The sequence below is a fragment of the Suricata suricatta genome, chromosome 6 (assembly GCF_006229205.1).
Source record: "Suricata suricatta isolate VVHF042 chromosome 6, meerkat_22Aug2017_6uvM2_HiC, whole genome shotgun sequence".
NCBI classification, from domain to species: domain Eukaryota; kingdom Metazoa; phylum Chordata; class Mammalia; order Carnivora; family Herpestidae; genus Suricata; species Suricata suricatta.
Genome location: NC_043705.1, coordinates 65983583 through 65995294, shown reverse-complemented (window position 1 = coordinate 65995294; position 11712 = coordinate 65983583). Strand labels below are relative to the sequence as shown.

General features: G+C 33.7%; 1 protein-coding gene and 1 long non-coding RNA gene across 6 annotated transcripts in view; one reads left to right on the top strand and one right to left on the bottom strand.

Annotated features, from left to right (window-relative positions):
- Positions 1-2605, bottom strand: part of LOC115294635 — a 108129-nt gene extending 105524 nt beyond the window's left edge. For all 3 annotated transcript variants that reach the window (XR_003910013.1, XR_003910012.1, XR_003910016.1), the window contains exon 1: positions 2562-2605. This is a non-coding gene — a long non-coding RNA (uncharacterized LOC115294635). The remainder of the gene's footprint in view (positions 1-2561) is intronic.
- The window catches only part of ARRDC3 (arrestin domain containing 3), a 14435-nt gene extending 3206 nt beyond the window's left edge, over positions 1-11229 (top strand). The window contains exons 2-8 of one of the 3 annotated variants that reach the window (XM_029942601.1): positions 1335-1416; positions 3297-3444; positions 4430-4532; positions 4856-5112; positions 5421-5583; positions 5860-6014; positions 8497-11229. In XM_029942601.1, coding sequence (XP_029798461.1) covers positions 1335-1416; positions 3297-3444; positions 4430-4532; positions 4856-5112; positions 5421-5583; positions 5860-6014; positions 8497-8553 — 965 coding nt within the window. In that variant the 3' untranslated portion in view covers positions 8554-11229. Of the gene's footprint in view, positions 1-1331; positions 1417-3296; positions 3445-4429; positions 4533-4855; positions 5113-5420; positions 5584-5821; positions 6015-8496 lie in introns of those variants that run through there. The other 2 variants (XM_029942602.1, XM_029942603.1) reach the window with 2 other exon arrangements.
- Positions 11230-11712: the final 483 nt, after the last annotated feature.

The following is an 11712-nucleotide window of genomic DNA, read 5'->3' as shown; positions in this document are numbered from 1 at the left end:
GGGCGGGCCGGCTGGGATCTGCTCGCGCCGGTTTAGGCCGGTCCTCTCCTGCTCCGGTCTAGTTCTTGATTGACAGCCCGGCACTTGTTTACCACGGCGCGGCCGCCGCAGCTCGCCTCAATGAGACTGCTGAGCTGGCACAAAAAGGGAGAGAGGAGGGAAGAAAAGGAGAGGGAGGCAAACTTTGGTCGCCTTCGAGGGGAGCGAGTGTAAAGGGCCCCCAACTCATCAGCCAGTTTTCAGTGCTGAAATTCGTTCAGAGGATTTGCGCAGAGGGCGAGGGAAATAGTACTGAGTTATCAGGGAATCGTCCTGGGTTTTGAATAAAAGTATCCATATATAGACTTTTTCCCCCTTTTCTTTGATGTAAGGGAAGCATCACATTTTTTATGTACCTTCGATACCTTTTGATAGGGAAAGTTAAATGATAATACTAATCTCGTCCTATCCCATGGTTAATGATGGTGTCTACACTAAAAAATACATTAGGAAGGTATTTGTGTAATTGTAATATTTAGAAGGCTAAGAAAAGTCAGTTTAAGAATCCAGAATCCCCTCCCATATTTTCGTTAGGTATATATATTTTGGAGAAATTTTTAAAATAAGCTCTGTGCCCCCAAAAAAAAAAATTGGTTATAAAATGAAAGGTCATTCTTTTGTCAATTGGAAACAACCTAATTGGAGTTCATTTTTCAAGGATGTGGAACTGTTTCCCCGCAGAAAGGCATCTTTTAAGTCTTAAGGGGTGTTTGTGTATGCAAATTTTAGCTGTTGCTAGGACAAACTGAGTGTGGTCATCATTTTAGGTTCAATAAAGAATTTTTATTTCTGGCTCTGAAACTGACGTTAAAATCACTGTTCCTTTTTTTCTTTTTACCTTAATTTGACCAAGTTTTTAATGGTTTTAGAATTGTAACATTTATGTCATCTGTATCAAAACTGACCAACTTGAAAGGTTTACACAGTTGTTATGTAAGTCTTATAAGTTTAAATCATTGGAGACAAAGATAACATCTTAGTGTGAATTATGAGCTCTTCCTGTTTGATGAGCATATACGGTAATAGGTACAGATGCTATAGTTAGGTCATTTATCATTAAAAAACTTGCCTTTGGAAGAAATATTGATGATCCCCATCTTACAGAGGAGGCAACTGAAGGCTCAGGATTTGTATGTCCCCCAGAGGAAGTGACAGAAGAATCGGAACTAAGACCTCTCAGATTCAGAAGCTTGTAGCCTTATTTATTACAGAATTATCTTTAAAGTTATGACACTATGAGGAGTGTGTAAAGGTTTATCATCAAATCTTCTGTTTTCTTTTTATGTTTGTTTTAGACGATGATAATTCCGAAGAAGGCTTCAACACTATTCATTCAGGAAGACATGAATATGCATTCAGCTTCGAGCTTCCACAGACGTAAGTATTATAAGTAACCGGCATTCTTCATAAACCTCCATTGTTTTAAAATTAAAGTTATTCTAAATTTAAATATTTTTAGTTAAAAAAAACCCTTTTCATTATTGAATGTTGCTGGAGGAAAACAATGGACTGAAAGAAGTAGCTACCTTTTAATCTACTCTGGCAAAATTATAGAAAGCAAAGCTCAATTCTTAGTACTTTGTCTCAAGGTTTTTAAAGGGGTTTTTAAAACTAGAATAGTATTTAACTTAACGTGAGTGAATTAGAAAACCCTAGTCAGATAGTAAGCATTTTACAAGTATTTTGGCATTAACAGAACATATCAGATCTTTTCTGCTAATGCCAACCAACAGCAGTAAGCTAAAAAAATCGAAATAATTAGGAATATTCTAACTATAGAAGGGATATTCTTTTGATATGAATTCAGTGGCTTCTGTGCAAAGAGCTAATTGAAAAGGTCATACAAGAGATTCTATATGACCTGGAATTATAAGGAGACACCCATCCTATACCTAAATATAAGGCTATGGAAGAAGAAAAGAAAGTGGTTTATTATTAATGTAAAAATAGATCCTTAAAAAAGATTGTACCCCCCAATATTTCAATATCTTTGATAATTCTAGTATTTGAGTTATATGCAAATAGAGTTCATAAATGGTATTTTTTCAGAATATTGTTTACTTTATCACTTAACATCATTCTAATAAGAAGCCTAATCTACTTTTTAAGAGAAACACTGCAAGTGTGAATATAATGCTAATATTGGGCCTGAAAGGTAATTTAATACATACATGATTTTTAAAAATCTACAAACCAAGATCATTTAATTCTTTTTAATGTTTGTGTTTGTTTGTTTGTTGGGGGGAGCGGGGAGACTGAATCCAAAGCAGGCTCTGCACTGTCAGCACAGAACCGGACATGGGACTCGATCCCACAAACCGTGAGGTCATGACCTGAGCCAAAATGGAGAGGCAGACATTTGACTAAGCCACCCAGAACACCCCAAACCAAGGTTATTTAAAATAAACTCAGGAAGACACAAATACTGCATTTTGTTTTTCTGTGTTAATACAGGAGTATAAATGCAAAAATATCTGTGAAAATAATACTACTTCTCATCCTAATCTAAGTTAGCACCTTACCTTGTACATAACCGAACCCTGAGCATTTTTCTCATGAAGTCCTGAAAGAAAAAAAAAACAAAACAAAACTAAATCTACTGAATTAAAACCTTCCACAATTAATAAAATTTGGGAGAATTGAAAACCACTTCTGATTTTCTTGACACAGATGTCTGTTTTTCTTTTTAAACTTAAAGAAAACCTGGCCAAAACGAGTTAGAACATGAGTAAACTAGGAAGTGGAAAACCAGCTTTTTAGAGTTTCAGTAGACATTAAAAACTGCAAGATGTTTGAAATTATAACAAATGACTAGGCCTTTTCTAGACCTTCTTAATTAGTTGCTGCAAAAAGATAATTGCTACCCAGTGTGTAGAATTTCTCAATAGAAATTCTTAAACCATTCTTAACTTCATTTTTAAATTAAACTTTTGACTTTTCAAGAACTGTTCATTGCCAAACTTTCATAATTTTGCCACCAGCATTAAAGGTAGCTTCTTCTTAGTTTAAAGGGATTGTATTCTTCTGGCTTTTTAAAGCAAAATTACTATAATAATAATTATTAGCTGTTGTTATTTGGAAAACAGAAGATTTTTATTCCCCCCAATGACTTATCCCTTTGGAAATTAAAAAGATTCTGTTTGATACCTCACTGATATACAAACAGTACCCTATAATAACACTCTATATGCTGACCTGGTGTATAATTATTAAAAAGAGGTATAAAATTAATATATTGAACTTTATATTCTGTACAGACCACTTGCTACCTCATTCGAAGGCCGACATGGCAGTGTGCGCTATTGGGTGAAAGCCGAATTGCACAGGCCTTGGCTTCTACCAGTAAAATTAAAGAAGGAATTTACAGTCTTTGAGCATATAGATATCAACACTCCTTCATTACTGGTAAGAATTAACGGAATTCTTCATTCTTGTTTTCAGCATATAAATATAAAGAATAATCACCTAAACGATGCAATATGTATAATTTTTAAGTCGTGATTAATTTTAAAATTTGTAAATATTCATGTTTTTAATAATTATTTTAAAAATACAGTCAAGAGCACACAAATTAGTGAAAAATATGCTCATATTTTCTAACATTGTAAATTCAAGTAAATTTCAAAAGAGCAGCATATGGTATGAAATAACTCCTACTCTAAAGATAACAATAGCAAAAAACAGATCTGTTCCTTGGATAACTTTAGTGGAAGAGGAACAGTAGTATCAATTATTATAAGACCATATCATTTATCATGAAAAGATCATAATGTGAGATTTGCGTTGCATTCTTCCAAAATAGGGATAGTTGTCAAATGATGGGGAGATTGTCACTTTCATGAAAAAAAATTCCATTTTAAAAGCAATCCTTTTTCATTGCATTTTTTCCACAAGATTCAAATTTGACTTTAAAAACTTTATTTGGTTTAAACAAATGATAATATCTTTAAGCAAATAACATTAAAAATGAGAGTTTTCCTTTTTTCACCTGATTTTTACATTCTTAAAGATGTTAACATTTGGGATGATAACCAAATTGCTTTCTAAGCTGCCTTTTTTTTTTTAAAGGCAATTTAAGTGGAATGTGGAAAGGGTTTTTTTGTTTGCTTGGTTGGTTTTTAATTACTGTAGATGTAAAACTGTTTATGAAATACGATGTTAAGCCTTGTATCCTTTTTCTTAATTGAATGGAAATTTGTATAAAAACAAAAATAATTGTATAACTCAGGAGTCATCAGGGTTTTTTTGAAGTATATTTGGATACACTTAGAAAAAAGCAGCACTGCTTTTAATTATAATTCTCTAAGAATTTGGGACTTTTATATTAAAATATTCTGTTACTATCCCAATTTCATGCATTGATCTTTTTCTCTAAATTTATTTCTTACAGTCACCCCAAGCAGGCACAAAAGAAAAGACTCTCTGTTGCTGGTTCTGTACCTCAGGCCCAATATCCTTAAGTGCCAAAATTGAAAGGAAGGGCTATACCCCAGGTATGTATGACATGGGGTCCCGAAAAAATGATCGTTCTTCATGTAGCTTTTATGTATAAATTTATGGAATTTCTCTAAATGCAAACATAATATAGTATTTGGTAAAATAACACAGTTTTCTTTCATAAATTGTACCGTAGTGTCCATTTTTAAATAAATAAGCAGTTCTTTTTTATAATTCTACATTACTTGCCACTTTTGGACAGTTTTTTATCCATGTAGTCCATTGAACTTATAGACCTGGGCTTAAGAATCTATATTTTTGGGAGGGTTTTCTGCTTTTTTTTTTTTTTTAACATAGATACATATTTTTTTCCCTCTAGGTGAATCAATTCAGATATTTGCTGAGATTGAAAACTGCTCTTCCCGAATGGTAGTGCCAAAGGCAGCCATTTACCAAACACAGGCCTTCTATGCCAAAGGGAAAATGAAGGAAGTCAAACAGCTTGTGGCTAACTTACGTGGGGAATCCTTATCATCTGGAAAGACAGATACCTGGAATGGAAAGTTGCTGAAAATTCCACCAGTTTCTCCCTCTATCCTCGACTGTAGCATAATTCGTGTGGAATATTCACTAATGGTATGTATCGATTTAAGGAGTTGTTTAGTATTAAAGTCATGAGAATATCATTTTGTCTTCTATCCAGGATTTGATTTTTATATTCCATATATGATATGTACATATAAATTTGAATTATAATTAATAATTTTACCTTACATGGAAATGTACTTTACAGTATTATACATAGAGAAATTTTTCTTGTATATTCTATGTATATATAAGTAAGAAAAAAGTAAATGAAAGCCTCAAATAACATTAAAATTGGGTTTTTAGTTTTTAAAAAAATAATACTTGGAATTCTAATTCTAATGTCTTTGAATGTTTAGGTATATGTGGATATTCCTGGAGCTATGGATTTATTTCTTAATTTGCCACTTGTCATTGGTACCATTCCTCTACATCCATTTGGTAGCAGAACCTCAAGTGTAAGCAGTCAGTGCAGCATGAATATGAACTGGCTTGGTTTATCCCTACCTGAGAGACCTGAAGGTAATTTGACATAATGCATGTTTGTTTAATCTCTTATTGTTTTCAAGAACATAATTTTGCTTCTAATATTTTATAATTAGATAAACTTTTGTCTGTACCTGCAAAGAGTAGGTGTGTCCCTAACGTTAGATTTAAAACTTATAGCCCCCTAGTTTTGATCACCAAACAAAAAAATATTATTTTTATCTTGACATTCTTTTTTAATATCTACTATTCTGTGTATTTTGACATGCATAAGAACATGCTGTTCGAATTGCGTGTATCTTTTTCCTTCAGCACCACCCAGCTATGCAGAAGTGGTAACAGAGGAACAAAGGCGGAACAATCTTGCACCAATGAATGCTTGTGATGACTTTGAGCGAGCACTTCAAGGACCACTGTTTGCATATATCCAGGAGTTCCGGTTCTTGCCTCCACCTCTTTATTCAGAGGTAAGCACTAGCTCCTCAAGTATAATATAGACTAGTTCTCCTGGGAAATACCATTGCATACTTTTTAAAAAATATAGTTTAGTCATAGTAGTAGAAAAACAATTAATTTAAAACAACAGGATTAAACATTAAATTATGGTTGTCCAGATTTAGTAAGTTTCATTCTTAAGTTTAGTAAGTAGGACTTATATTATTAAGGAAATAAGGATACTGATCCAGTCTCATGCTGGAATGAATGTCAGAATGTCAGTTAAAGGAATAATTCACTTTTTTTAAGCTCGTTTAGATTTATTTTGAGAGAGAGAGAGCAAGTACAAGTGGGGAACGGGCAGAGAGGGGGACAAAGAAAGAATCCCAAGCAGGTTCCACCTTGTCAGTGCAGAGCTTGATGTGGGGCTTGAACTCAAACCATAACATCATGACCTGAGCCAAAATCAAAAGTTGGATGCTCAACAGACTGAACCACCAAGGCACCCAGGAAAAATTCGTATTTTAAAACATCAATAGAAATGGCATTTTGCGAGAATAAACTAATTTAGTAGCTAGAATTTATCTTATTCATCAACCTTTTGCAATTTAATTCTTACATATTTTAGCAGTCAGAGGGGAAAAAAACATACATGCAGAAACATGTTAAAGTTAGACAAACAACATTTCTACAGTTTGATTAATTTTATTCATCTCATATTGATGACCACTAAGCACCTAGGTGAATAAAACATGGCCCTAACTTGGGAGAGGCTCACAGACTGGTGAGAACAAATTTAGACGTGAAATATTCCATAATTGATAGGAATGCATTCAGTTCATTTGAGGAACAGTTCATTAGGACTTGGGAATTCGGAAAGCCTTCCCTGAGAAGGTGATTATTAAGTCAAATCTTCAAATAAGTAGTACTCAAAAACTAATATAGTCCAGGCAGGAAAAACAGCATGCAGCATGTAGAAGGCAAGGAGGCAGGATAGAAATCCAGCAATTTCGGGATACTTGAGAATACATCTTATGTGTGTTTGAAAGGCTTTAAAGTTGGCCTTGATACCAATGCCAAATAGTTTTGTAAATCACTAGAATCAGCCTGATCCTTTTGGTTATCGTAGTTCAGCAATTTTTCCTACTCTCAAAGAAGACATAAATGAGATTATTTCACTCTGCAAGAAATAGCTTCTTTTTCCCCTTAACATCATTGCTAGAAGAGTACATTTTCCTTTGGATGTGGTTAATAGGAGATCTACTTTACTCATTGAAATATAGAATATTTAGAATCATTCTTGCAAAATCTTGATTAGACATAAGTTTTCTATCCTACTATTCTATTTCATAAAATTTTCCCTTAGAATGTTAAAAATGGTCTCCCACTTACAGATTTTATTACTATATTTTTACACTGATATTTCTGTCTTAAGTCAGTCATTTCTGATTTGATCAGAAGCTTTCTGGCTATACAACAGGCGTGTTAAAAGAATGACAATCTAAGCAATTTATAGTAAAATTCTACGTCCTTCTTGTAAAGTGAACTAAGATAAGGGAATTAAAAACTTTGAAAACCCCAAATTGGTTCAGAGTGTGATTTAATTAGTAGTCATATAGAGGAGTTCTACATGGTATTACAGTGCTTTTTTTTTTCTCTTTTAAATCATTAAAAGATAGATCCTTTTTTCCCCCTCTAAAAATGTGTTTTACCTAAAGTTTCTGAGACACTTTGGATTGTGCCATATTTAAATGCAGGTAAAAATGGGTCTTGCCCAAAAGGTGTCTCACAAAAAGGAATATATTAAAGCCAGCTATTTGCCTTCCTATGTCCATTCTCTTTGTACTTAAGAAGCATCTGAAGTATATTCACTTTGCTTAAATGTGAATATACTTTTGGGTTCAGCATTGTTATTTTTTTTAATGTTTTACTTATTTTTGAGAGCAAGACAGTGTGAGCAGGGGAAGGTCAGAGAGAGCGGAAGACACAGAATCTGAAGATAGGCTCCTGTCTCTGAGGTGTCAGCACACTTGATATACTGGTTTTCTAGGCCCTCCGGGATTTTACACTCACAGGTTATTTACCTCACATAAGCACCAAGAACATTGTTTACACGACTGCATTCTTCCCAAAGCCTAGAAAAGGGACGAGTTAACTTTTTTGTAAAAGGATAAAAGGGATACTTTACAAAAGGAGATCATCGCTATGAAGATATTCTCCATTGTGTATTTTAGTCTTCAATACTACTTAGTACTGAGTAAAACACCATTCCCTGACAAAATTTCACCATTAGCTTTTGGAAAGAGAACTATTTGGGCATACCTTTATTAAGTTTTATTATTAACCTAGTAATTAAATATGACCTTGATAGATAATACTAGTATACTCTCGTCCCCTACATGCTATGTATGTTCTTTCTTATTAAATTCGTCAGTGGTACTCAACATGTTAGTCATTAGCTGCATTTATATTAGACATTATCAAATAACTATTTTTTTTCACTTTTCTTTTTAGATTGATCCAAATCCTGATCAGTCAGCAGATGATAGACCATCCTGCCCCTCTCGTTGAAGGAACACTTGGTTAGATCAACTTGATGTGGGTCCCGAACTGTATCTCTTCCCAGCTGAGGACAGAGAAGTATCTTGGAGACACGTTTTTCAGAGGAAGTGGAATTGCTTTTGCCCAGAGTAATGGCAGATACATGAAACAACCAGTGATCATGCTTTAGAAGCCTACAGCAACATTCTGGGACTGCTCCAACATGCTTGAAGATCTAAGCTTTTCTCCTTTAAAACAGGCACATAGTAAGAGCAGTCTTCTTAGCCTATGGTCATACGTGTCAAGATACCACGTTGTAAAGAGGGATGATTTCCTTCTTTTGATTTGAAAATTTGCACATGCTCAATGCTTACATTGTGCAGTTCTGATATCACTACACCTTTTTTTTTTCCATTTATGCCAGACTCTTGATACTCTTTAAAAACTTGTTTGCGGTCAGCACAACAAGGAACAAAAGAAAGCTTTGAAAAAACTTTAACATGAGAAAAACGCACTGACTTTTTTTTTATTTAATATAGCCTGGACTTTACCTGCATATGCACATGCTCAGAAATGTCCTACTAGGATGACCATGTATCACCTCTTCAGCTTGGATCCTATTGTGGATTTATTTACAAACATCAAATGCCTTCAAGCCAATCCTTCTTGCTGTATGTTTTGCAGCCTACTGTAGTAGATACGCAACAGATATGTGGGAAAAGAGATAAGAGGAGGAAGCTAATAGACTTTGTCAAGATTGTATACCTTCTTGGTTTCTTTTAAGAATTTGTTGCCTTTCTACTATTACAGCAAAGCAGCATTTTGTTACTGACTGCCTAAAATCACTTAATCTCAGGTGAACGCATCACTTGCCAAACTGTTGGAATGCTATTTGTGTTTTGTTGCACTGTTGAGTTATTTTTTTGTTTGTTTGTTTGGTTGGCTTTTTGGAGAGGGAAATTTGGAAAAGGGACATACACAAAAGTGATAACCCACCCACATTCCCTTTTTATCATTACATATAAGAAGAAACTAGCAGAGCTAAGAATGGAGTAAAGAAAGGCAGTATGGCAGGCACCAGCAAAGAGTTAAGGGCTTATTGCTCTTAAAAATTGTTATTTTTATTATTTTAAGAGTATGAAAATTTTCCAGTCACTGGAGAGGAGGAGAAAGTGCATTTATTTTTGTACGGAGTTACTTAATTACCTCCAAAACACATGTTGGAAATCACTTTTGCTGGTGCAGAGTATTTTAATGAGCAGGAACACACACACACACACACACACACACACACACACACACACATATCCAGGTTACAATTAGAGAGCTCAAGAGCTTGAAAACCCAAGTTTATTCTAAAAGTGCATAACTTCAAAATTACAAATACACTAGAATTTGTTTTGGAATGATAACTGTTTTATATTTTTGTGGGGTTTTTTTTTAATGAAAGTATTTTTTCCATTACCTAAAGAACATTTTGCTAAACGAGAAACGACTCACTTTGAGTATATATAGATAAGAAGAGCAACCACTTCAGTAAATTAGTTTATATTAAAGATAATTTACAGTTGGCTCATAACAAATATACCAGCATTCATGATGACACTTAAAAACTGCATTTTCCAAGGTACCAAGTATACTGATTGTCTTACTTAAGGAATTCAGTTCTGATGGTTTTAATGAAAATCAGCATCTCTGATACAACATACGTATAAAATGGGTGTTAGTTACATCTATCCTGCCATTTAACCCCACAGTTAATAAAGTGGCTGAAAATAATAGTAACTCTGGCTTGGTGCTTGACCTGGTTAAATACTGTCTTAAAGCTTCATACAAAACAAATAGGCTTTTCCATAAGTGGCCTTTAAGAAAACATGGAAGACAATTCATGTTTGAAAAATGCTGACAGGGTGAAGAAAGCCCAGCATAAAAATGAATCGCGTTTTAGGTGATTCAGTAAAGGGTTTGGGCTCCCGTAGCAAACTAATACTAGATAATAAGGAAATGGGGGTGAAATATTTTTTTATTGTTGTTAAATCATTTTGTGAATGTCCCCCTCAAAAGAAGCTAATGGAATATTTGGCATAAAGGGCATTTGGTGGTTTTATTTTTGTTTGGGGGGGGCGAATGTCTGAAAAATCCCTTTTCTTTTCTCTCTTATGTCTGACTAGGGAACAATTGTTGGTATGCATAGCATTGGAATACTTATCACCATATACTCTTATTTATAACACATGAAACAAGAATGACCAATATTCTGATAATTGGCACTGGGTCACAAAATAAAATGTGATTAAATTTTGAATCTATAAAACTTTATCAGATAAGGTTTTATTTTCCCCATCAAAGTATTTCTTTCTTATTTAGAGGCATTACTTTACTCTTTTCTAAATATTGGTCAATTCCTGACATAAGATGTGAGGTTCACAGTTGTATTCCAGTATTCAAGATAGATTCCTGATTTTTCAATTAGGAAAAGTAAAATCCAAAATGTTAGCAAAACAAAGTGCAATATTAAATGTTTGCTTTATAGATTATATTCTATGGCTGTTTGTAATTTCCCTCTTTTCCCCCTGTTTTATTTGGTGCTGAATATGTCCTTGTAGGCTCTGTTTTAAGAAAACAATATGTGGGAAATGATTTGATTTTTCCTATTGCTCTTCCTTGTGGAAAATAAAGTGTTTTGTTTTTTTCTTTTTTGTAAAATTGTTTGGAGGTTTATTTGAATCCTAATCATGTTAGTAATTCGTCATACTTGCAAACACTATTAAGACTAAATAAACCCCACTTTAAGCCATGCTGGATAAGAATTGTTTCTAGATATCAAGGAAGATCACTGAAGACTTAAAGGAATTTTTAATACTATTTATCACTATTTGCCTTAATAATTCTCCAAGTTATAGATGCTTTTTATATAAAACATACAAGTTTGTTAAATAATTTCCAGTCCTCTATATGAACCAAACTTAACCAGGTAAAATAGTTTCACTTTCAGGTACCAATTCCCTCTTGCTGTGAAGTATCCAGCAAGATACCCAGTTTCTAGTACTTTAAGAGCACTTAATTTTAAAAGGTATATTAACTAACCTTACAAAAATATTTTTTCTAAATTTTAAAATAGCAGTATTCTTAATGAATTTTACAGTAATTCATAACTGTATAAGTACTTCAGGGATCACATTTAGGAAA